Source organism: Acanthopagrus latus, chromosome 5 (assembly GCF_904848185.1).
Source record: "Acanthopagrus latus isolate v.2019 chromosome 5, fAcaLat1.1, whole genome shotgun sequence".
Lineage (NCBI taxonomy): Eukaryota > Metazoa > Chordata > Actinopteri > Spariformes > Sparidae > Acanthopagrus > Acanthopagrus latus.
Genome location: NC_051043.1, coordinates 30248296 through 30274545, shown reverse-complemented (window position 1 = coordinate 30274545; position 26250 = coordinate 30248296). Strand labels below are relative to the sequence as shown.

General features: G+C 42.2%; 1 protein-coding gene and 3 long non-coding RNA genes across 7 annotated transcripts; 2 read left to right on the top strand and 2 right to left on the bottom strand.

The window, feature by feature from the left end:
* Nucleotides 1-1861: 1861 nt before the first annotated feature.
* On the bottom strand, nucleotides 1862-26250 carry LOC119020269 (GTPase IMAP family member 8-like). Its single transcript, XM_037099523.1, has 6 exons — nucleotides 24957-26250; nucleotides 24135-24773; nucleotides 23983-24027; nucleotides 23842-23898; nucleotides 22843-23377; nucleotides 1862-4626 (listed from the first exon to the last, which is right to left on the bottom strand). The coding sequence occupies exons 1-6, from the start codon at nucleotides 25051-25053 to the stop codon at nucleotides 3018-3020; spliced, it is 2982 nt and encodes a 993-aa protein (XP_036955418.1). The 5' UTR covers nucleotides 25054-26250; the 3' UTR covers nucleotides 1862-3017.
* On the top strand, nucleotides 7730-22687 carry LOC119020274. Of its 2 annotated transcripts, XR_005075262.1 has the most exons (5): nucleotides 7730-7773; nucleotides 8007-9198; nucleotides 12947-13122; nucleotides 13534-13624; nucleotides 22547-22687. It is a non-coding gene; the product is annotated as an uncharacterized LOC119020274 (long non-coding RNA). The 2 variants fall into 2 exon arrangements; XR_005075261.1 differs by lacking the exon at nucleotides 7730-7773 and having other exon boundaries at nucleotides 9184-9198; nucleotides 12971-13122.
* LOC119020277 lies at nucleotides 8253-11979 on the bottom strand. 2 transcript variants are annotated; one of them, XR_005075267.1, is made up of 3 exons: nucleotides 11701-11979; nucleotides 10878-10934; nucleotides 8253-8372 (listed from the first exon to the last, which is right to left on the bottom strand). It is a non-coding gene; the product is annotated as an uncharacterized LOC119020277 (long non-coding RNA). The 2 variants fall into 2 exon arrangements; XR_005075268.1 differs by lacking the exon at nucleotides 11701-11979 and adding an exon at nucleotides 11172-11632.
* Nucleotides 23213-24518, top strand: LOC119020276. Of its 2 annotated transcripts, none has more exons than XR_005075266.1 (3): nucleotides 23213-23784; nucleotides 24150-24203; nucleotides 24382-24518. It is a non-coding gene; the product is annotated as an uncharacterized LOC119020276 (long non-coding RNA). The 2 variants fall into 2 exon arrangements; XR_005075264.1 differs by having other exon boundaries at nucleotides 24138-24203.

The window sequence follows — 26250 nt, the reverse complement described above, 5'->3', positions numbered from 1 at the left end:
GTGAGGAAGGTCAGCCGGTCTCAGAGTCTCTGACATGATTCAGCTCAGTTACAATAAGTTCCTCATTAAAGGAGCAGTTCACCCAAAATGTAATATCCAGGCTTTATGTCCTCGGCCGTGTGCTGATCTGATCTGAACAGGTAACACTTCAGACAGGAAGCACGTTCATCTGAGACGCTACAGGAAAGAGTTCAGTTTTAATATATATAGATCTCAGAGCTTAGATGGAGGTAAGAGCCTCTCAGTGACAGGAGGAGGAGGAAGGAGGAGAAGAAGAAGAAGAAGAAGAAGAAGAAGAAGAAGAAGAAGAAGAAGAAGAAGAAGAAGAAGAAGAAGAAGAAGAAGATCTCAAACACTTTCATCTCAGCAGCTTCAGCGACATTTCATGTTATTAAATGTTGTTAATCACGTCTTCAGATCTGTTTTCTAGAGACTTATTTTTTTTCCAACCATGTTTATTGACTTTATGAACAAAAGAATAAGAAACACACAACACGTGTGATGATCAGAACATCTGACGGGAAATTAAAACATGTGTTGCAGAAAAAACCCACAAAACTCACAACAGAAATACAGACAAAACAAAGGTTTGTAAAAATGTTTAGAGATAAAATCATCAGGTGAGTTTCTTCATAATGACTCAGAGTCTGATGTGTGTCACACACTGATGAATTGATCTTTATATTGATCAGTAAACGTGACGATGGATTGACATGTTTCAGACGACGTCACCTGAACATCATGAGCCTCTGAATGTTCACTTCAGTGTTTCCATTTTACTTTCTACTTCTGCTCCACTGCCAGTCAAACGTTGTACTTCACTCCAGTTATTTGACAGTTTAAGTCACGAGTTAGTTCACAGACAGAATATAAATACATATAATAACAGATGTTAAGATGAGATCATTAAAATCTGTGTACGTTTCTATATACGTGTGCTACATGTTTAAAATATAGTGTGATACTTTATAAATTCTCTGTTACACGAGAAACTTTAACTGATCAAACTCATCATCAGTCTTCACAAACATCATGTTAATTAACTGAACAGCTGTTTTCATTCACCAACTGTCTGATTAAACTGAGTTTACAGCTGAAACTATAAAGAAAAAACAAGTTTACATTCATAAATGAAAATTAAGTCAGAATAATAATAGAAACACATTAAACTGCTGTAGTGTGACTTTATATCAGACGTGATCACACAATATTAAATGTGATGAGGAGTAAAAAACCAACAGATCAGCAGCACAAGATCTAAAACTGACTTCAGATTAATGTTGGAGCGCCACCTGCTGGACGAACACTCAGCAGAGGATCACAGTGGATCACAGAGGATCACAGTGGATCACAGAGGATCACAGAGGATCACAGTGGATCACAGTGGATCACAGAGGATCACAGAGGATCACAGAGGATCACAGAGGATCACAGTGGATCACAGTGGATCCTCTCTGTATCAGCTGAAACATGCTGTTGTGATTGGACACGGGGTGGACACAATAACAGGAACACTCACAGTTGCTGTGTCTCAGTTCAGGTCTGCATCCTTCAGAGGAGCATTTAAAGGGCAATTACGTCACAACGCCACATGAAGTCTGTCCCAGTCTGAATCCTCCAGATGCTCCTTCTGCTCCCTGTTTCTGGAGGACGCACCGCTACGATCCTTCGTCGCCTCACATATCCCAAGATTCTTTGTGCGTCCAAAAAAGAATAAAGAAAGGTAGAAAATGGCGACATCACGTGTTGTAGATCGTCACTTTAGTGGGCCTGGGCGGCAGATATCGTGACGTAAGGGTAAAACATCTGGTGACGCAACCAGGAAATGATCCAAAGGCTAAACCGTCACATTTAACAACAGCTGACCAGGTCAACAAGGTCTCTGAAGGACTCGCCTTCACAGACCACAGAGGCCGAGTCCTTCAGAGGACGCAGACCTGAACTGAGTCTCTCTGAAAGCTGCAGGTTGTTGTTTTGTTTTCAGAATTCAATTAAAACATTCTTAAGATTTATGTGAGTTTTAAAGACGTGAAACCAAAAATTAAATACGTGGTCAAAAGAAAAAAACTTACTCATGTTAAATGTCAGTTACTCATGATAAAGTACTAAATCCTAAATGAGTCTATTGAGTAACGGCTCAGTCTGATAAAAGATGTTGACAACATGTTAAAAGTTATTTTACTATATCAAACTGAATTGCAGAGTTAGTTAATCATTTTAAGATATTTGGACGGGACTGAAGTCACGGCTCGATGACGCACAGCAGCCGTTCTCAGCACTTCGTTTAGCGTCGTCGGTTCTTCAGCTATCACACCGTCTGTTCTCTGGCTCGCTTTGCCTTCGTCTGACTAATGAATCTTTCCCCGAACAGCTCGGTCACTTTGTTTACATTTCTGGAGGATGAGGAGGCGAAGAAGAGGTGGAACTAATCGTCCCGTCCTGTCGTCATCTGGTGCCTTTGTGGCAGCTTCACCAGCTGATGGGTGAACGTTCCTCTGTCTGCTTTTCTTATAACATTAGTTAACTTAGTGAAAGTCAAATAAAACGTTACGTAACTTTGTATGAAGTGCAGTAACCCCCTAATGTGACGTTACACTGTGGATTAGCATTTCATGTCAGGTTAGCTAATGACATCATATAGCATGATATGATACTTATATACTGTTGAGTAACTACAGTATTATGTTTCACTTTAAAGAAACACACACTGTAACTAATGATTAAGTAATTAGTCAATGATTAATCAAGTTAAGTAAAATATAATACTGAGTAGTTCCTCAATAGGCTCATTAAATGCTAATAACCTGATCATTAGATAATCTTTGCATGTCACTTGGAGTCAGGAGGTTGTTATTGATCAGGAACAGCTGGTCAGTATTCACAGATCTCTCCCAGTCTGTCCTTCAGTGTCTCATCATTATCGACTTCGCAGTCCTGAAATCACTGTTATTCATTAATAATATAACTCCTCACTCGCTCCTCAGTAACTACTTTACTGTATGTTTTGTTGCACATGATCAGCTGATGGAGCATCTGTTCCTCCTGAGCTTCAAGGTTTCCAGCTCTTGTCTCAGACGTTTCATTTCTTCCTGACTTTGTTCTTGTTGTTCCGCTCTCTGTTGCATTTCAGCTATCTGAGCTTTCATCTGCTGCATTTCAGCTATCTGAGCTTTCATCTGCTGCATTTCAGCTATCTGAGCTTTCATCTGTTGCATTTCAGCTATCTGAGCTTTCATCTGTTGCATTTCAGCTATCTGAGCTTTCATCTGTTGCATTTCAGCTATCTGAGCTTTCATCTGTTGCATTTCAGCTATCTGAGCTTTCATCTGCTGCATTTCTTCATGCTGTCTTTTGTTGATTTGCTCCGCTTCCTTTCTCAACTGGAACATCTCCGTGTCGTAGTAGCAGCCACCATTTTCCTTCACCATGGTCTCGATCTTGTCCATCAGATCTCTGACTTGTGTGCGGTTTGTGTGATCTTTGTTGTTGAACACCTGGTATCTGCCTCCACACTCCTTTAGGAGTTGTTTGATGAAATCACCACAGTTTTCGACATAACTCTCCAGCGACCGATTTCCCAGTTCGTCTCCTCTGGTGAAGATAACGATGATGAAGTCTTTGGACTTCTTGCCAAACACTGTTTTGATCAGTTCCAGCGCGTCTTTCTCTTTTTGTGTGAGGTCTCCGATCTGCATCACCAGTAAGAAGACGTGAGGACCAGGAGACAACATGCTGATGGATCTGTGAAGCTCCTGCTGAACTTCGTCGTCAGACAGAGTCTTGTCGAACAGCGCAGGAGTGTTGACCACAGCAACAGGCCGTCCGTCGATCTCTCCCTTTGCTCTCTCACAGTGCTTCGACGTCGGCTTCGGGGCGATTCTGGGAATGAAGTGCTTCTTGCCTAAAATGGTGTTTGCTGTTGCACTCTTTCCACTGCCGGACTTCCCAAACAGCACCATCCTGAGAGGCTCTCTGCTCTGAAGTTCATCATCACCTTCAGTTTCACTCTGCTGCTCAGCTTGATGTCTGGGAACCTTCTCCATCAGAGCTTTAGTGAACAGGTCCTTTGTGAAGCTTCTGGATCCTTCAGCTCTCATCTTTTCTACAGAATCCAACAGCTCTGGGATCTGCTGCTTGTCCTTGATGTTGAAAACAACATGTCTTCCTCCACAGCTCTGAAGCAGCTCCTGGATGTCTCTGTTTCCCTTTAAGTTACCAACAGCTGGAGCTGTAGGATCTGACTCCACAGTGAACAGAATCATGGTGAAGTCATTGACTCGAGAGCTGAATGTGTTCTGGATGGTCTTTAACTCTTTCTTGTCTTCATCAGTGAGGGGATCCACAGGTAGGACCAGGATGAAGGCATGGACGCCCTCAGGATCACAGAGGGAGATACACCTGAGTGATTCCTTCATCACTTCCTCCAGAGGTTTTCCACACAAGGCAGGCAGCTCCACCAGGGAAACCCAACGTCCACACACCTCTCCCTGACTCTGAACACACTCTGATGACTTGGAGACTGAAGGAAACTCTGTCTGACCTAAAATGGCCTCAGCTGCTGAAGTCTTCCCTGCTCCTCTCCTCCCACACAGAACCAGGTTTAAAGCTGCTCTGGTGTCTTCACACTTTGGTCTTGGTTGCATCATTAAACCTGCAGCTTCCTCCTCAATCACATCACGGCTGACGTGATTTCCATTGTTCTCCTTCACGATTTGACCCAAACGTGTCAACAGCTCTGAGTGCTCAAGATGCTTCTGCTTCAAGTATCTGTATCCACACATTTTCTTCACGTCTTTTAAGGGCTGCATATAATTTGTGTATGTTTTCTTCAGACTCTCCTCTCTGGGTGCTAATATCAGAACCAGTGTATGATCAAATGATTGATCACTGAAGAGGTTCAGGACTCTGCAGAGCTTCAGTTTGTGTTCCTCAGTGAAGTCTTCAGGCTGTAGAACCAGCAGGAACACATGAGGTCCAGGATCAGAGAGTCTCTCACAGGTTTCTACATGTTCTGTCAGTCTGTCTTCAGACATGTTGGGATGCAGCAGATCTGGGGTGTTGATCAGAACTATTTCTCTCTCCTTTACCCGTCCACTGAATCTCAGACAGCGGTCTGGTTCTTCCTCAGTGTTGAACACAGTTGTTTCCAGTATGAAGTTCCCCACTGAACTCCTCTGAGACCAGCTGTTCCCCAGCAGAACCACCCTCAGCTCAGACACTGCAGAGAGAACACTGTGTCAGAAAACTGTAACTGTGAAGTAAATCAAGACTTTATTCTTTCTGAATACAACAGAATTCAACTAACAACAGTTAAGAAAGTTCTTTAATTTAGATTTCAGAGATTCTGTCATCCATTATTAACTGTCAACTTGTAAATTCACCAGTGAGCCTGTAAATATTTAAAAAAAAGAATCTGGTTCTAGACGTTAATATGTTTGTGACTCACTGTTGGGTGGCAGGAACGGGAAGCTGCTGCTGCGCCTCAGAGACGAAGCAGCTGCTCCTGACGGACACAGAAAATATAGATATTGATTAATTCCTTCATCCACATGTCATCTGTAATAAACCTGCTCATCAGTGATTGTTGATGAACGTTGTTACAGCTTTAATAGACTGATAGATATTATCTGACATCTGTATGAACATCTGGAGGCAACACCTCTGTACCTGTGATGTCTGCACTGAGTATACAAACAAGACAAGGAGCAGAAGAAGAAGGAGAAGAAGAAGAAGAAGAAGAAGAAGAAGAAGAAGAAGAAGAAGAAGAAGAAGAAGAAGAAGAAGAAGAAGAAGAAGAAGAGCAGCTTGCTGTCTGCACTTTATGATCATCAGTCCTGGTGTGTGCAGTAAAAGCTTCATGTCAGCGGTCGTGAATCAAACATCCCTCAGTGATTCTCTAACTGTGGGGCCTCCAGTGGAACTGCAGCTCCACCTGCTGGTACCAGAACCTCACAGAATCTGCACTCTGATTGGCCCAGAGACCAGAAACTGTCATTTCATTTCACTGTATTAAATACAAAAGTTATACAAACACATGACAAGAGAAAACAGAGGTGATATGTTTCAGTATTTTACACTGTGAAATGAAATGTGTCTTCTACAGTCACGTGGGCTGAACGTGAGGAGACGTGACGACCTGAACACGACCTGGTTTTGGGGCAGGAACAGTTTCTTTGCAGCCTTCTTGTCGCTGATTTCCTGTTTTGTTTAGTAGTTTTCTCAGCTTGTGTCTTGCTGTCACTTCCTCCTCACCTGTCTCACCTCAGTCTGGTTGGTGTAGTTTGCATGTCAGCCGTCTTGACTTCCTGTTTGTTCTGTTTTTAACTTCTCTTCATCTCCAGCTTTTTGTTACCTGCTCTGTTTGTTTGAACTCATTTTGGTTTTCAGCTGTTAAAACTCGCTTTCTGTTTCCGTGTCAGTTTTTCTTCTACCATACTTTATTTGTTATTATATTTTGTTATATATGCATAATATCATATATTGCATTTATGTCACATTTATTTACACAATAAACTACTGTAAAGTATTAAATCCTGCAGTACTGGTCAGCAGTGGTTATAGCAGCAGGCACACAGCTGGTTGTAAATGTATAAATATACTGTGTAGTTGTCACTTATAGTTTAATATAGTTATTTATTTAGTTTACTACTTGTATTTCTTATGTTCTTCTCTACCTGTACTGTTTTCTGATCTCTCTACAGTCAGACATTTCTTCTCTAGATGATCTGTATTGATTTCCCCTCAGCGATCAATAAAGTGGTTCTGATTCTGGTTCTGAAGTATCTAATACAGACGTAGGAAACAACACTTTAAATCTAGCTTAACAAAAGTGTATGACTTTGAAAGCTGAATGATAAAATACTTATATTAATAATATAAATACTTCATTTCATCTCCGTGGTAACGAGGATGATGAGAATTAATTTAAGTTACAGAAGTTGGATTAATTTCTCCGGGAGAACAAAAATAATTCATCATAAATCGACAAATCTGCATGAAACTTCCTCTTCAGTAATTAATATTGATGCTTCCACATTGATCCTTCAGAGAAACATGGTTTCTTGTTCTGTACAGGTTGAATCTGTTCGGATGCAGCAGAAATTAAAGACGTCAGATAAAAGATCTGAAACTTGTGAGCAGCACAAAGATAATTAATATATTAATTAATATTAATATTTAGATTAATATCTCTGCGACTGTCTGCGTTAATCAATCGTTTCCTCTGAGCTGAAGATGATGATGTGTTTGATTTATTCAGTCTGGCTTCTATGTCGTGTCTTATACTTCTATGGTTTAAATATTCATCACTCATATAACAAAATTAATTATTTGATTTTATTTTGTTTTTATTAGAACCGTTTATTGTTTCATATTTACATTTTCTTTTTATATCACACTTTTAAATAAACCTTAACATTTCTTGGTTTTATTATTCTACTTTTCACTGGTGTGTCAGTCTGTAAACCCATCTTGTTTTCTTAATATAACATGTTTTTCAGTCACTTGTAAGCACTCTGAATTACATGTTCATTAGTTTAATAAAGTCTGACTGATTCATGGAGGAGCTTCTGTTCACCGGCTCATCATGAAGCTGCAGGTCTGAAAGCAAAATCACGACACAAAGACGTCGGAGTGAAATAAAAGTTCATGTTTACTGGGATCAGAAGCAGGTTAACAGCAGCGAACATGCAAATCTGTCACACAGTCAACCCGAAGGTGAGCAGGCAGGTGAGGCAGGTGTGTGTGTGTGTGGCAGGTGTGTGTGTGTGGCAGGTGTGTGTGTGTGTGTGTGTGTGTGTGGCAGGTGAGGCAGGTGAGGCAGGTGAGGCAGGTGTGTGTGTGTGTGTGTGTGTGTGTGTGTGTGTGTGTGGCAGGTGTGTGTGTGGCAGGTGAGGCAGGTGTGTGTGTGTGTGTGTGTGTGTGTGTGTGTGTGTGTGTGTGTGTGTGTGTGTGTGTGAGGCAGGTGTGTGTGTGTGTGTGTGTGTGTGTGTGTGTGTGTGTGGCAGGTGTGTGTGTGGCAGGTGAGGCAGGTGTGTGTGTGTGTGTGTGGCAGGTGTGTGTGTGTGTGTAGGGCAGGTGAGGCAGGTGAGGTTAGTGGTGGCCGGTTGTTACTGCAGGTGAGGACGGATCAGCTGATCTGTAATGACATGAGAGTTAGTGGACGGCAGAGAAACACAGAGCTCTCCTTCATCTTCACTGAGGAACCAGTCAAACAACCATGTTACTGTCAGCTGTGTTCCATCAAAATGTACCTGGTGTGTTTATTGTGTCACGTTCATTAGAAAATGTGTAAAATGATCCTGAACGCTCATAATCATCTGGAGAACAGTCGTGGTTCTGAGTTCTTCTCAACAGTTACTGTCTGAGTGCTTCTGTCATCAAGAACAGGAGACAAACTGAATTATTAATTTATTTATAGATGCAGATGACCAGTATCAGCCTGAAAACACAGTGAGTCCACATCATATAGTCTTACATGGTCCAAGTTCAAATTTAAATCAATACCTCTGAACATGAAGACAGCAAAATATTTTTCTGATGTTGCGACCTCGTAGTGCCTCGCCTCAGAGCAACAGGAGGATTAATCTCTGTATAGTTCTTAACTTTGTGCATCTAACATCAACAACAAGAGCTTGTCACATCAGTGAATTATATAAGGACCAAAATGCAGTAGATGCCTCCACATATAGAATACAGGTAGGACAAAAGAAACTCCACACAGCAGGACCAGGAAGAGTCACCAGATGACTCGACTAAGACAGAACTGAAGACTGGACTTCATTCTGAACTAAACTAACACGGGGACGAGGTGCAGGTGGAGAGAGGAGGAGGAACACAGGTGAGGGGAACGAGTGGAATAGGAGCAGGAAGAAGGCGGGGCTAATGAAGGTGATGCAGGGCAGGTGTGGAGAGAAAGCAGAAGGGGGCGGAGCAAAGAACACAGGAGGGAAACAATAAAGATGCCACAGAAACCCAGAAAACACACAGAACACATCAGATGAGACTGAACTGAAAACCAGCTGATTCTAAGAACAAAACACATAAATAATATGTTGTGTGTTCGTGGTTTGTTATGTAAGAAGATGTTGGGACGTTCATCGACAGCAGTGGAGGAGAAGATAATGATCACTGATCAACACAGAGCTGTACGATAACAACAGGTGTGGAGGAAAGACAGCGAGGAAGTCTGACTCCCTGGTAAGTCATGGAAATATGTCTGAGCACAGCAGAGCTCTGATCGATCAGAACAAACATTTTAAAGCTGTTTACTTGTTGCCTGGCCGACAGACCTGGGAGGTGTTGAGGTGACTTACACTGTGCGGTGAAACTCTGAGTTTTCAGTTCCAGAACAGCTGATCTGAGTTGAGCTCGTGTCTGATGACTAGTAAAAATCAATCATCATCAATGGAGCTCCGATACTGTGATTCACCATAGCAACAGGGGAGACAACAGGAAGCAGACAGCTGCAGCCGTAATAAGTTTTACATGTCGTCTTATTCGTCTTTTCATTTTGGATTTACCATCACTATTAGCCTTTAAGGAAGTGGTTGAATGTTGTTCAGTGTTTTGTTTTATTTTATTTTAGGCTGTTTTATTTAATTGAAATTGGCTGAAAATGAAATTAAAAAACAGTCTCCTCACTTTGGTTTTATTTCACATATTAAGTACAAAGTTTATTCAGTGGATATTTTAACTTGTAGTAGCTTTTAACACAGGTAATGTTCAACATACATCTGTGTCCTAACATCCTGCTGAGAAGTTGAACATGAGGAGGTGCTCACCTCCACCTCCACCTCATCCGACAGAGGCTGAGGAGCTGATCCTGAGTCAGGTCGCTGGGCGACCAGAGGAGCTGATCCTGAGTCAGGTTGCTGGGCGACCAGAGGAGCTGATCCTGAGTCAGGTTGCTGGGCGACCAGAGGAGCTGATCCTGAGTCAGGTTGCTGGGCGACCAGAGGAGCTGATCCCGAGTCAGGTTGCTGGGCGACCAGAGGAGCTGATCCTGAGGGCGTCACTCACCCCCAGGACCAACATTAGAGGCAGACACACACTGACTGTCTACAGATTGAACTACAAGTCATTTAATATTATACTCAATGTGGCAGCAAACTAGAAACACGGACTTTGAAATTACGTTGTTGGAAAAAATACAATAGGCTCTGCTGATGGTTACTGTTGTAGTTATCTGTGGGAAATAAAGAAAGCCAAATGAAATGTGAGTTAATTCTCTTTTTCTGGCTGCTGGAAGGTGATTGATTAACCTGCAAAGTGATTTTTATTTATTTAAATGAGGAGGATTGTTCAGACCTGAGAGCACGTCAGCGATGACGTGTAGCCTGATATTCGCTGTGCGGCAGGAGAATATAAATGATGGACTGCTGTTCGCTCCCTCGTTACCGCGGTAACAGACCCAGAGTTTAAGTTACCTCTCTTTCTGGAACTGAAAACTCAGAGTTTCTCTCATCTCAGGGTTAACAAACTCAGGGTTACACAAAACCCGCCTTCTGGAATACCTCCTGATGACTTCAGGCTTTTTATGAGGCTCCTTCTGATCCATTTATTGTGACAGATCACTGAGAAACCTCTTCAGTCTACGTCGACTTGCTTAGTATTTATTGACTTTAACACAAACGTATAATCCTGTGATCAGACTTGTGTGAGTGACACCAGGAGGATATTCTCTCCACTCAGTGTCTGAGGTGATAAATCTGATGTTTCTGTTTGTTTTGTTGTGGATGTGGAACAGCGTCGTCTTCAGACCAAAGAACAGAAAATAATTGCATGATAATAACTGCAGCCATGTTACCATAGTAACAACCTTTGTTAGCAGGACACCAAATGACTTAAATAAAGTAATTAAATAATAAAGAGCTGACCTGTGTCTGCAGTCGCCATGGCATCAGTCTGCTGGACACATCAGACTCGTCCACCTGCTGATGTGAGAGGAGATAAACTGTTATCAGCTGGTGAACATGCTGCCGCCTGGTGACGTCACACAGCAGCGACGTCTCACTCCGCAAAAACACCTTAATAATGTTGATATTCCATTATTCATAAAGAAAACACACACTGGGAAAAACTGAAACAACATTTTTAGATTTTCATTAACATTAGAACAAATCCTGTGAGACGTGTTAGATTATAAAAGTGACGTCATTAAAAGGCCATACAGCCCAGCTGTCACCGGAAGTCTTCATCCAGCCGGTCTTTTCTCTTCCCTCCGCTAAAAACAACAGAGACTCAGCGGGAAACACTTCACATGAAAGAAAAGTGACGCAGAGAGAAAACGTCACCAAAGATCGTCTCTGAGAACAGATGCTCCGCTCTGAGAGGTCATGACGTCATACAGACCTCCGCCCTCAGACAGCTTCAGGAAACTCAAACATCAGATCAATAACTACAGATTATAAAGTGAATATTTAACAGATGAACCACACGAGGACTCAGTTCAGACCGACACACACACACACACACACACACACACGCAAACACACACACACACACACACACACACACACACACACACACACACACACACACAGGATCCTGCAGAACCGTTAGACGGCGTGTCGACCATTTCCGGTTCATTAAACTCTTTATTTAAACTGTTCAGAACCTCAAACGGGTCAGTTGAACAACACACACCATTCTCACTCTAGTTACCTCGTTACTTTAAGGAGTTTGATCGAGATCACTCACCGGATGAATTCTGCTGCGACACGGACAGAAGTGAAAGTAAGAAGCTGAGAGGAGGAGTCCGATCTGACGCGGCCGGATGAGTCAAACACGAGGAAAAATACTATATAATAAATGTTCTTAAATATCAAAAGTACAATAAATTGTTTAAAAACGTGGAACTTTGTCTCTGATACAGCGTGTAATCTGTAAGTAACTAGTAACTTTTATAACTTCAGTTACTCTCAGACTGACTGGAATCAACATGGATGAAACTATCCAGCTGTGTGTAACTTAGATAACCGAGCTCCACCTCCAACATGAAATCATCAGTAACAGTATTCCAGTCATGTGATCAATGTAACTGAGCAGAACCAACAAGTACTTTGACTTTTAAAGGAGCAGTCTGTAGTTTTGTTGAAGAACTGTTAGAGAGAAGAGAAAGATGTTCGTTGGCTGCTTTTCCTCCGTACGGTGGCTGAATGAACAAACTGACCTGAAAGGTTGTTTTTATGTGGCGGACCCTGCCACCTTTCCTTTTCAGGTATTGTATTGTTACTGTAACCCAGCGTGAGAAATCCTTAACTCAAACAGAGAATGTGGGAAAACTCAAAGGAAAAACTATAAATTAGAAACATCTTGCCGTGCAAACAAATATATAAAGTTGAATGACCAATGAGAAAGTCAAAGCTTGTTTAAAGTGGACTTCACACATTCTGTTAATGCATTATTAAATTCAAACTTGGAAATTCACCAGCAAGCTCACAAACACACAAAAAACTGAGCTGGTGCCAACAAATGAAAAAACAGTTTCATTCTGGATGTTAATACAGACGAAAATATTTCTCAGTTCAGTTTGTCTTGTGAGGCATTCAACAACTCTGATGTGTGAGGCGTTCGTGTGATCACTGTCATTATTCCACACATTCTTCTTCTTTTTCAAAACCTGCCGCCATTATTACCCACAATGCAAAGCAGTTTATCAGATTACATGCAGCTTCCTCTGGAGCCACAAAGGACTTTATACCTTTTTCCTCTCCAACACCTGTTAACACACTTCAATGTGTAAAACTGGTGGAGTTTCCCTTTAATAGGATAACATGTCTGTCAATTCAATTCATGTGATACGTGTCCAAACTTAATGAAATATTAAATATGTAGCAGATTAAAATGTATTTACCATCACCACTGTTAATGTAATGTTTTATGAGTCGCTGCTATATTTGACCATAATGCTCTAAAGTGTTAATTGTGCTGTAATGAACTGCAGGCGGACTCATTGAACTTCTCTCAGTTTGTTCTGATCACCGTCCGTTTCTTTGGGACGGGCGCCATCTTGTGGAGCCCCTGCAGACTTGAGTGGTGAACCCCAAAGTTGATGAGCAGTCAGACGGAACATGTCGGTCTGTAACAAACTCCGTCAAAGTCCGTCAGTATCTTCATTTAGTACGTAGAAACGTTTATTCTTTATTCTGTTGTGTTCACAGGGCTTCTAATGACTGTTTTAATTATTCTGTGACTGTATTAGTCGTGTGTATTTAGTTGTAGAACCTGCTGCAGATGTGAGGATTCATTTAGGCTCCTAGCTTGATGTTCAGTGACTCGTTATATTTAAGCTAGCTAACCCAGACATCAGCAGTTAACCAGCAAACACTACAGTTACTTCATTACTGTGTCATTACTTTAATATTTATTTTGGACCTTGGTAACACAGAAGTTGTGGAGGAGATAATATCTTCTTTTGTGTGATTTATTTCAGCTGTTGAAATGTGTAGTCGGTCTGCTGTCAGTGACCGTTAAATGGCCGTTGGTTGTGGAACGTTAGCAGGTGTTAACAGATTGTGTTTGTGTCTCCAGGAGGACGGACAGACGGATGGAACCTGCAGACTGAGGCGGAGTGGGACTCACTTCAGCCCGGAGGACGGCTCACTGATGACGGAGAGAGGAGGTGAGCTGGTAGTGACAGAACAAACACCCGCCATGTGAAGAGACGCTTCATTTAACATTTTCTACTTGTCATTAAGAATACTATGCATTGATAACAAATATATATGATAATGTAGGATTGTATTCAAAGCAGAGAAGTTATTTTAGGGCTTGGACTTTGTTACCAAGGAGCACATATACTACTGATTAGAAATCAAGGAGACTGAAAACTGATATTTGTGATCGATATTCATTCACAGTTGTTGTGTGTGCCTGCTGTGAACACCTTAAATTATGTAAAACAAAAAAGTGTAATGTTTCTTAATGTGTCTCCTGTCTGTAGACTCACATTTTAAACAACACTGTTTACATGTATCACATGAAAATATATAAAACAAATTGATTCGGTCTTTGTAATAAACAAGTATTGAGGGTGATTACTTGAGTGTTTGATTTTAAATTGTTGAACATCACGAGACACATTCAATATGTGGAAATGACTTAAACTGACTAAAAACAGCCACTGAGTTCTGAAGTAATCTATTACTGAGGTGGATTCAGATTTGATGTGTAGTAAACTGGACACCTACTCTGAATACTTTGAGAGTATCTCAGTAATAACAGTATTATCTAAAGATGAATAAAGTACATAAATAACTAGAGAGATAAATAAATACGTGTTTCAGACTGAACCCACTTCTTCCCTCAGTGTCTCGTGTGCAGGTAGAAATCAGTCACACTGAACTACAGGAAACACTTTATTCATCTTTTATCATGACAAGAAACCAAAGATCACAGACAGAACTACCGCACTTAAGATTCATCTGGATTGTTTTAAGTAGATGTAGTCAATTACAAAGCATGTAAGAAAAACATAAACATTAATTGTCTGTAATGGCATTTTTTTTTCTCATAATCTTCCTTTACTGAGCTGTTTTAAATCTGTAAATGAATAACACAGACAATAAAAGGAAAGATTAAGGAAAACAATCAGCAAAAAAATAAATAAATTCACAACTCAACCATACAGAAGAAACATCACAAAGACTTTTTACAAAAGAAAAAAACGTGTTGACGTGCTGACACGTTTTCACAGTTGCAGAATAGAACAGAATATCTTTACACAGCAGTGCAGTGACATCAGCCGTCCACTGGGCGGCGCATGAAACACAGTAAAGTAGTAGTTTATCTAACTGTTCCTCTGTAGATCATTTTGAACCAGAACTAGTTAACGACTGATGTCCCGTGAGACAGTTAATACATGTATGTTAATGTAAATACATGTTTCTGGAACACATCGAGTCACATCTGCACCACATTGGCTTCTACTTTGTTGTTGATGGATAATGAAATCATTCACTTCAGTTTTGGTTGTTTTCAAGTGAAGAAACAGTTTTACTGTGTGTAAATCACTTTGTAACAGTTTTTTTAAGATTCTCTATAAAAATAAAGTTGTTCTTCTTATGAATAATCAGTTAAATCTTGCCTGAGATCAGCTGTGTGTCTGTTTCTCCTTCACAGTCTGAGACAGTTAAATGCTGACTAAGCTACTGTTGACATGGTTACCAGTTTAATGTTGTACACTTAAATATTTAGACACCTGTAGTGTTTTCAGTATTTTCTGTGTCCATGTTCTACATTACAGTACAACCCACTGCTCCTCCTGAGGTTTTGTGTGACACCAGTGAAAGATTTCTTCCTTCACAAACTATGACTTAATCAGACTCCACCATGACTTATCTTCTCTTAGAAGTTCCTTTATCAGATCACTCATTTATTTTTCATGTTGTTTCTGCATTTTTTTTCTTTTCGTCTTCAGTTTTCACCTGTTCAGTTTTTTCTTCTTGATTTTTCAGTGAGTCATCAACTTGGTTCAGATTCGCTCTCCTTTTGGTCACACAGTTCACCGAGTCAGAAACTTGACTAAGATGTTCTTCCTTCATTTTCCTTCAATTTGTTCCTCGTGTTCTTTCTTCTGGTCTTCAAACTTCTTGTTGTATTTCTCTGTGAACTCACTGAACTCTTCAGCTTTCTCTCTGGCTTTTTCTTCATACGTCTCCTTCAGAGCTTCCATTTTCTCCTCCTCCATGTCTTTTCTGTCTTTCTCCTCTTGTTCTCTTCTCATTCGATCATCTCTTTTTCTTTGTTTTCTTTCTCGTATTCTTCTTGCAGTTTTCTGAGTCTTGTTTCTTCATCCTGTCGTCTCTGTTCTCCTTCTTGAAGTCGTTTTTCCCACCATTCCTTTCGTTTTTTTCTCCCAGTTCTCTCGTTCTTTCCTCATCTCTTCTCTGGTCTCCTCCAACTTTCTGTGAATGTTTTCTTTGTTTTTTTCTCTGATCTTATTTTTTGTTCCAAAGCTTCAAATCTTTCTTTCCACTCCTGTGATTCTCCTCTCTGTTCTTCCATTCTTCTTTTCATCTCTTCCATCTCCCCTTCATGTTTTCTTTTAAGCTCCTCCCTTTCTCTCCTCGTCTCTTCTCTGCTCTCCTCCAGCTTTCTCTGAATATTTTCCTTTGATTCTGACTCTGATCTGATTTTTTGCTGCAAAGCTTGAACTCTTTGTTTCCACTCTTGTTTCTGAATTTCTTCCTCTTGTTTTTTCTTCCTGTCTTCTTCTTCTCTTATTTCCTGTTCTTTCTTTCTCTCCTCACATTCTCTGTTGATGTTTTCTTCCTTTTCTTTAAGTTGTTTTTCTCTCAGTTTTCTCTCCTTTTCTATTTCTGCCTTTAGTTCTTCCTCCATGTGTTTTCTCTCTTTCTCCTCTTCTTTTCTTTTCTTTTCATGATTTTCTCTTTCTTTCTCGTATTCTTCTTGCAGTTTTCTGAGTCTTGTTTGTTCCTCCTGTCGTCTCTGTTCATCTTCTTCAAGTCGTTTTTTCCACCATTCATTTCGATTCTTCTCCCAGTCCTCTCGTTCTCTCCTCATCTCTTCTCTGCTCTCCTCCAATGTTCTCTGAATGTTTTCTTTTGATTCTGACTCTGATCTGATTTTTTGTTCCAAAGCTTCGACTCTTTGTTTCCACTCTTGTTTGTGAATTTCTTCTTCTTCTTTTTTCTTCCTGTCTTCTTCTTCTCTCATTTCCTGTTCTTTCTTTCTTTCCTCACGTTCTCTGTTGATGTTTTCTTCCTTTTCTTTAAGTTGTTTTTCTCTCAGTTTTCTCTCCTTTTCTATTTCTGCCTTTAGTTCTTCTTCCATGTGTTTTCTCTCTTTCTCCTCTTGTTTTCTTTTCTTTTCATGATTTTCTCTTTCTTTCTCATATTCTTCTTGCAGTTTTCTGAGTCTTGTTTGTTCCTCCTGTCGTCTCTGTTCATCTTCTTCAAGTCGTTTTTTCCACCATTCATTTCGATTCTTCTCCCAGTCCTCTCGTTCTCTCCTCATCTCTTCTCTGCTCTCCTCCAACTTTCTCTGAATGTTTTCTTTTGATTCTGACTCTGATCTGATTTTTTGTTCCAAAGCTTCGACTCTTTGTTTCCACTCCTTTTTCTGAATTTCTTCTTCTTGTTTTCTCTTCCTGTCTTCTTCTTCTCTCATTTCCTGTTCTTTCTTTCTCTCCTCACGTTCTTTGTTGATGTTTTCTTCCTTTTCTTTAAGTTGTTTTTCTCTCAGTTTTCTCTCCTTTTCTATTTTTGCTCTCAGTTCTTCCTCCACGTGTTTTCTCTCTTTCTCCTCTTCTTTTCTTTTCTTTTCATCATTTTCTCTTTCTTTCTCGTATTCTTCTTGCAGTTTTCTGAGTCTTGTTTGTTCCTCCTGTCGTCTCTGTTCATCTTCTTCAAGTCTTTTTTCCCACCAATCCTTTCGTTTTTTCTCCTCCTCCTCTCGTTCTCTCCACATCTCTTCTCTGCTCTCCTCCAACTTTCTCTGAAGTTTTTCCTTTGATTCTCTCTCTGATCTGATTTTTTCCTCCAGAGCATCAACTCTTTGTTTCCACTCCTGTTTGTGAATTTCTTCCTCTTGTTTTTTCTTCCTGTCTTCTTCTTCTCGCATTTCCTGTTCTTTCTTTCTCTCCTCACGTTCTTTGTTGATGTTTTCTTCCTTTTCTTTAAGTTGTTTTTCTCTCAGTTTTCTCTCCTTTTCTGTTTCTGCTTTCAGTTCGTCCATTCTTCTTTTCATCTCTTCCATCTCTTCATCATGTTTTCTTTTTAGCTCCTCCCTCTCTCTCCTCATCTCTTCTTCCTTCAGGATTCTCTCCATCTCTTTCTGTATCGCTGCCTCGGCCTCTTGCAGCATCTCATTAGTGTAGCAGCTGCCTCCATTTGTCTTCACCATGGTGTCGATCTTGGTGATCAGCTCACTGACCTGCATGTGGTTTTCTTTACTGTAGTTATCAAACACGTGGTATCTTCCTCCACAGTCAGCGATCAGATTCTTTAAGGAATCATCACATTCTTTTTCAATGTATTCTTCAACAGATATCTTGTCGTTCTTTAGTTTATCTCCTCCAGTTAACAGAACGATGGTGAACCTCTCAGCATTCTTCCAGAAGCCTTCCTCAATACGTTTTAATGTCTCCTTCACTTCTGGTGTAAATCTGCCGATTTCTATCACCAGCAGGAAGACATGTGGTCCTGGAGCCAGAAGACTGATGCATTTCACCATCTCCTCATTAACCTCCTCATGAGACAGAGTTGAGTCAAACAGACCAGGAGTGTCGACCACAATGACTGGACGACCGTTTACTACAGTCTGTGCTTTCTGACAACACTTAGTGACTGATGTTTGACTTGCTTCAGCTTTAAACTCATTTCCCCCTAGAATGGTGTTTCCTGAAGAGCTCTTCCCACAGCCAGTCTTCCCTAAAAGAACAATCCTGAGACTCTCTGGGCTCTGTTCTTCATCAGCACCTGGGAAATATAAAGACATGGAGTTACTTTAGATATTACAGGTTGGGACAGTATAGATCGTTGATGAAGGTTCTAAGTCGTCCATGTCATGGTAATTATAAGTGCTATATCGTCGGTAACTGGATTTGTTCCAGTTTCTTGAAGACGTTTCACCTCTGATCCAAGAGCCTTCTTCAGTTATAACTAACTGGAGGGGAGTTACTGAAATACTGAAAAAACCTGGTGCTGACCCTAAACAATTATGGTAATCTTCGTCCCATCTCCAATCTCCAAATCCTTGAAAAAAATGTTGCTTCACAAATTCACCATCATCTAACACTTAACAACCTGTATGAACAATTCCAGTCTGGTTTCCGCCCCCTCCATAGCACAGAATCTGAACTGGTCAAAATCACTAACGACCTCCTCCTGGCAGCCGACTCTGGTCTACTCACTATTCTCATCGTCCTCGATCTGAGTGTGGCCTTCGACGCCATCTCTAACGCTATCCTCCTTAACAGATTAATCTCCTCTGGTATTTCACACAGCCCTTGCCTGGTTTAAATCCTACCTTTCAGGCCGCACTCAGTTCATCCATCTCCAATCCTTCAGGGGCCCCTTCTCTTCATTATCTACATTCTTCCCCTCGGCAGTATCCAGTTTCCATAAATACAACATCCATTTTCATTGCTACGTGGATGACACCCAGCTCTACCTCTCCAGCAAACCCAATTCCACTCTGCCACCTTCCTCCTTTGCTGACTGCTTCACTGAACTCAAATCCTGGTTCTCTTTCAACTTCCTCAAACTGAACAGTGATAAAACTGAATTTTTTGTTATTGGTATCAAAGCAACCCTTTCAAAAGCTGACAGATTTTCCCTCGCCATCGACCACCCCTGTCTCCCCCTCCCCTCAGGTTAAGAGTCTGAGTGTCATCCCTGACAGCACATTATCCTTCCAGTCACATATCAATAACATCACCCGGTCTGCCTGTTTCCATCTACGCAGCAACAACCGCCTCTGCCCTCCCTCTTTCCCCACTCCACTGCCATTCTTGTACACAGCCTTGTCACCTCCCGCATTGATTACTGTAACTCCCTTCTCTTTGGTCTACCTGTAGCTGGGATTACTAGAACCCCCTCCATTCACCACATTATCACATTTTGCAGCAACTCCCCTGGCTCCCAGTCAAACTCCATATATACTTCAAAATCCTCCTGTTTACATTGAAGGCCCTCCATAATCTTTCCCCTCCCTACCTGTCTGAATTCCTCCTCATTGCCACCCCTTCCCGTTCACTCAGATCTGCCTCCTCTGTCCACCTCTCTGTCCCTCCCGCCCGTCTTGTCACCATGGGGAGCTTTCATCCGCTCTGCCCCCCAACTCTGGAACTCACTGCCACTGGACATCAGGAACCTGGACTCTCTCCCCCTCTTCAAATCGAGACTAAAAACTCACCTATTTAGAATTGCATACCCCACTTAATTGTCCACGTTGTCCTACTCTGTCTGTTTTCTTTTTTCTCTATTTTTCTGTTACTGTTGTTTTTAAATATGTATTGTAGAGTGTTCCTCGAGTGCCCAGAGAGGTGTCTTTAAATAAAATGTATGAGTTACAGGCTTTTAAACCCTGTGTAGGAATGTCCTTACAGAGTCATTTAAGACAGTTGTGAGCTCTAAATTTCAGAGTTGTTAAGGCCTACTGAATTTTCTCCCCAGACAGCCTATTTACCTGAAGGCTGGTTGGGCCAGCGACCCACAAGTGGCCCAAACAACCCTGAAACTGAGTGCTCACAGTGTTTAAAAGCCTGTAACTCCCCTCCAGTTAGTTACAACTGAAGAAGCCTCTGGGATCAGAGGGGAAACATCTTGGAGAAACTGAAACAATTCCAGTTGCCTAAGATACATCACTTAGAAAGACAGCATAGATTGTATAATGTCCTGTGGATGTTTTAGGACAGAAGATTGTTATTAACAAAAGTATGATTTATTATTATCCATCCATCCATCCATCTTTTTCCACTTTATCCGATACCGGGTCACGGGGGCAGCTGTCTGAGCAGGGACACCCAGACTTCCCTCACCCCGGACACTTCCTCCAGCTCTTCTGGGAGGATCCCAAGGCGTTCCCAGGCCAGCTGGGTGACATAGTCGCTCCAGCGTGTCCTGGGTCTTCCCCGGGGTCTCCTCCCAGTGGGACATGCCAGGAACACCTCCCGTGGAAGGCGTCCCGGGGGCATCCGAAACAGATGCCCGAGCCACCTCAACTGGCTCCTCTCGATGTGGAGGAGCAGTGGCTCTACTCCGAGCTCATGACCATAGGTGAGGGGTAGGAACGTAGATTGACCGGTAAATCGAGAGCTTCGCCTTTCGACTCAGCTCTCTCTTCACCACGACAGACCGGTATAATGACCGCATTACTGCGGCCGCCGCACCGATCCGCCTGTCAATCTCACGCTCCATCCTTCCCTCACTCGTGAACACGACCCCAACTTAAACTCTTCCACCTGAGGCAGTAGCTCTCCCCCAACCCGGAGGGGACAAGCCACCTTTTTCCGGTCGAGAACCATGGCCTCAGATTTGGAGGTGCTGATTCTCATCCCAGCCGCTTCACACTCGGCTGCAAACCGCCCCAGGACATGCTGGAGGTCCCGGCTCGAAGGAGCCAACAAGACCACATCATCCGCAAAAAGCAGAGATGAAATCCTGTGGCTCCCAAACCAGATCCCTTCTGGCCCGTGGCTGCGCCTAGAAATTCTGTCCATGAAAATAATGAACAGAACTGGTGACAAAGGGCAGCCCTGCCGGAGTCCAACATGCACCGGGAACAGGTCTGACTTACTGCCGGCAATGCGAACCAAGCTCCTGCTCCGCTCGTACAGGGACCGTACGGCCCTTAACAGAGGGCTTCCGACCCCGTACTCCCGGAGCACCTCCCACAGAATGCCACAAGGGACACGGTCGAATGCCTTCTCCAAGTCCACAAAACACATGTGGACTGGTTGGGCAAACTCCCATGAACCCTCGAGCACCCTGCGGAGGGGATGGAGCTGGTCCAGTGTTCCACGGCCAGGACGAAAACCGCATTGTTCCTCCTGTATCCGAGGTTCGACTATCGGCCGAATTCTCCTCTCCAGTACCCTGGAATAGACTTTCCCAGGGAGGCTGAGGAGTGTGATCCCCGATTGTTGGAGCACACCCTCCGGTCCCCCCTTTTTAAATAGGGGGACCACCACCCCGGTCTGCCAGTCCAGAGGCTCTGTCCCCGACTGCCATGCAATGTTGCAGAGACGTGTCAACCAAGACAGCCCTACAACATCCAGAGACTTGAGGTACTCAGGGCGGATCTCATCCACCCCTGCTGCTTTGCCACCGAGGAGCTTCCCAACTACCTCAGTGACTTCGGCTTGGGTGATGAATGAGTCAACCTCCTAGTCCCCAGCCTCTGCTTCCTCTATGGAAGACATGTCAGCGGGATTGAGGAGATCCTCGAAGTATTCCTTCCACCGCCCGACAATATCCCCAGTCGAGGTCAACAGCTCCCCACCTCCACTGTAAACAGTGTTGGTGGAGAACTGCTTCCCCCTCCTGAGGCGCCGGATGGTTTGCCAGAATTTCCTCGAGGCTGACCGATAGTCCTCCTCCATGGCCTCTCCGAACTTTTCCCAGACCCGAGTTTTTGCTTCCGCGACTGCCCGACTGATTTATTATTATTAATATCTATAATCTACAGTACTTACAGCTGATGATGCTTTTTGTTCTCAGGTCCTTCAGCTCAGCCTGCAGTGTGGTGATGTTTTCCTCTTGTTGTCTGATCTTTTCTATTTGAGCAAATGCAAATGTTTCTGTTGTGTAGCTGCACAGTTTGTCTTTGTAGAGTCTCAGTCTCATTTTATCCACTGTGTCCAACAGCTCTGGGATCTGCTGCTTGTCCTTGATGTTGAAAACAACATGTCTTCCTCCACAGCTCTGAAGCAGCTCCTGGATGTCTCTGTTTCCCTTTAAGTTAAAGGGAGCTGGAGCTGTAGGATCTGACTCCACAGTGAACAGAATCATGGTGAAGTCATTGACTCGAGAGCTGAATGTGTTCTGAATGGTCTTAAACTCACTCTTGTCTTCATCAGTGAGGGGATCCACAGGTAGGACCAGGATGAAGGCATGGACGCCCTCAGGATCACAGAGGGAGATACACCTGAGTGATTCCTTCATCACTTCCTCCAGAGGTTTTCCACACAAGGCAGGCAGCTCCACCAGGGAAACCCAACGTCCACACACCTCTCCCTGACTCTGAACACACTCTGATGACTTGGAGACTGAAGGAAACTCTGTCTGACCTAAAATGGCCTCAGCTGCTGAAGTCTTCCCTGCTCCTCTCCTCCCACACAGAACCAGGTTTAAAGCTGCTCTGGTGTCTTCAGACTTTGGTCTGATGGTCTCTTCACTGCAGGTGAGGAAGGCTCCTCTGTTTTTATGGACAATCTGCTCCATCTTCTGCATTAATGATCCGTGGTTGTCTTCAGACATGTTGTAGTGTCTTCCCCCACAGTCTGTAAGGAGTTCATCAACAGGGAGAGTAACTTTATTCTCCTCATGTGTGATGATGACCATCGAGTGTTTCAAAGCATCTTGACCAAACAAACTCAGGATGAACTTCAGAGTTTCTCTGTTCTTCTCTGTGAAATCGGAAGGCTTCACTAACAGCAGGAGAACATTTGGTCCAGGAAGACAAAGACTGATGCAGCTCTGCATCTTTTCTCTCACAGCTTCCTCAGACAGACTGAACATGTCTGGAGTTTTAACCACAGTTAGAGTATTTCCTCTCCACTGTCCCTGGGCGGCCACAAGTTGTTTAAAATGTTTTTGGAAATGAAAATCTTGATTCTTCAGGATGAAGTTACCAACATCTGTCATTTTGTCTTCACTCTTCCCCACCAGAACAGTCCTGAGTGCAGACACTGTAATAAAAGAGAGAAAGTCACAGTTTAGTGTAGATGGCAACAGGTGAGTGGAGCCAAATTCAGACAAGAGGAAACAGGAGGCAGTGTGACTGAAAACCGCCTGTAACACTGGTTCTCTTTTTTTGGACCAGCACCCCCTCATCCATCATCCAGGTCCCTGTTGGACCCCCATCAGATAAATCCTGATCAAGGAGGAAAAAAATCTTCTTCATCTTTTTCTCTTTTCTTGTAATACCTGTAGGCTACTGACTATTTCTATTAATGAAAACTACATAGACACGACACATGTTTGGTCTGTCACTATAGATCAAGAGTTTAATGTTAATCTATCCAGCTCCTCCTCCCCTCTGACACTATGGAGATAATCTTGGCACAGTGAAGACACACAGCAGGCCTGATACTAGGTAATGTATTATGGCCCAATGCAACACTACACTGCTGGATTCATTTAGTCTACTTACACTGGTTGCTTGTGTTTTCAACTGTTGGAGTAGGTGATGTGGACCAAAGTTTCATCACTGTTAAAAGACAAAACATCAGTATTAATCCAAAAAATCAAGTTCCTCTCTAACTGCATGATAACTAATTGTCAGTGTACTCACAGTTGCTGAATGAATGCTTTCTGCTTGACTTGAGATGTTTCTGTCCTGTAAAAAAGAAAAACACTGTCACCTTAAAAACCTGAGCTTAATATTGAAATCTGATCATGGATGAGACGTTTTTATCACATTATAAAAGTAGTTCTGTCACTTACCAGCATCTCTAACAGGATCCAAGTTGACGAGGAATCCTTCAGCTTGTTTCAGGCTTTGATGACCAGCAGGTAAATCAGATGTTACATCTTTGAAAACCTCACAGCTCAGATGATCTCCATTATTCGCCATCACCATTGTGTCTATGAGTGTCAACAGCTGTTGACGGTCAAGAAGCCACAACGAGCTGGATCTACACTCTCTGATCATGTCTCTTAACGTTGGATTTGACATGTATTCATCCATCAGACCTGGACTCTCCTCTCTGGGTGCTGATATCAGAACCAGTGTATGATCAAATGATTGATCACTGAAGAGGTTCAGGACTCTGCAGAGCTTCAGTTTGTGTTCCTCAGTGAAGTCTTCAGGCTGTAGAACCAGCAGGAACACATGAGGTCCAGGATCAGAGAGTCTCTCACAGGTTTCTACATGTTCTGTCAGTCTTTCTTCAGACATGTTGGGATGCAGCAGATCTGGGATGTTGATCAGAACTATTTCTTTATCTTTTAACATTGCACTGACTCTCAGACAGCGGTCTGGTTCTTCCTCAGTGTTGAACACAGTTGTTTCCAGTATGAAGTTCCCCACTGAACTCCTCTGAGACCAGCTGTTGCCCAGCAGAACCACCCTCAGCTCAGACACTGCAGAGAGAATTAGTTTAGTTATTTAATCTCCTTCATTAAGTAAAATAACATGATTAAACAACTGCTGCTCTTATAACAATTTACAGTGAACACACTAAATTCTCAGAATGAGAAACTAATAACTGATTTTAAATCTTATTATCCACAAAAATAATTCTGACTCGGTTCAGTTTGACTCACTGTGAGGAGGCAGAAATGGAAAGCTGCTTCTACGTTCACGAGGTTGAAGTTCATCTGTAACTATAAGATACAGAAACACAAACATTCCTTCAGTCATTCTCTCTTTTTCATGTGTTCACTGATGGAAATTATTTGGACACAATGGCATCATTCACATGTGCAGTTATTGTGGGGTTTTCTATTAATAACTGTGATTTACCACTTCTTTACTCTTGACAGCATCTTCTGTCATGATCCTATTTGGGTTTCTGTGATTTCCTGTTTTATTTTGAAATTGTGCCCTTGTGTTCTTTTCATTTCCTCCTCTTGTGTGGTTTTCTATAATGTTTGTTCTATTGTAAATGTTACAGAAATAACTCTCACTCATGGGTGCTGAAAAAAGGCATCCAAAAGATTACCAGTATACAATCACAACATGTTTGGTTACTGCTAGAACGTTGGTTAAAAGACTTTAATGGCATTGTGATGTGAAAATATTTGTTATATTAGTCTTTTGTAAAGAAAAAGGAAAAATACACCTGAGCTGGAGATCTGAGTGCCTACAGTTGCCTAACACAGTGGACAGATCCACCATCCTTCTACAGGTAAACACAGACAATCACACTTGGACCTAAAGCTGTTCCTCTGCCCGGCCTTTATATGCCTTGACAATAAGAACAGTGGGAAAACTAAACACTCTGGGCTTCAACAGGTCCCAGAGGGTAAAAAAAAGGATTTTCCTTTGTTCCAAGTGCAATAAATGCACTTAATTTGCACTAAACCTTAATATCACTGCTCAGCATCACTTACTAGCAGCACTTTACTATGGTTACTAATTCAGTGGTTTGATACTTTTACTTTTAATCTTTTGGTTGGTTGTTTGCTGTTACTGTGATTAATGTCCCATGTCCTCATATTGTCTTTGTGTCATTTTTTGCCCTGTAATGTAAATCAAATTTCCCCTGGAGGGACAATAAAGACCTGAACCTGAACCTGACAGTCACACCTCCTCTACATTAGTGCTCAACACTGGAGCCCCTCAGGGCTGTGAGCTCAGCCCCTCCTGATTTCAAACAAAGAAACCATTCGTCTATTATGAATTTTCACTATTCCAAATCCTGAACACAGATCAGTGTGGCAAGTGTCCTGTGCAGGGGCCGGAGGGAGACAACTTTCAGTTTAATCAAACATTATAGAGTTAAGTTCTTGTGTAGCATAAAATGATGATAACTTAAATTCGATTGTACAACCTTGTGTCGTAGACGACAGTTGAATGAACCTTGAGTTCTGCTTGCAACCTGAACCTGACGGGTCT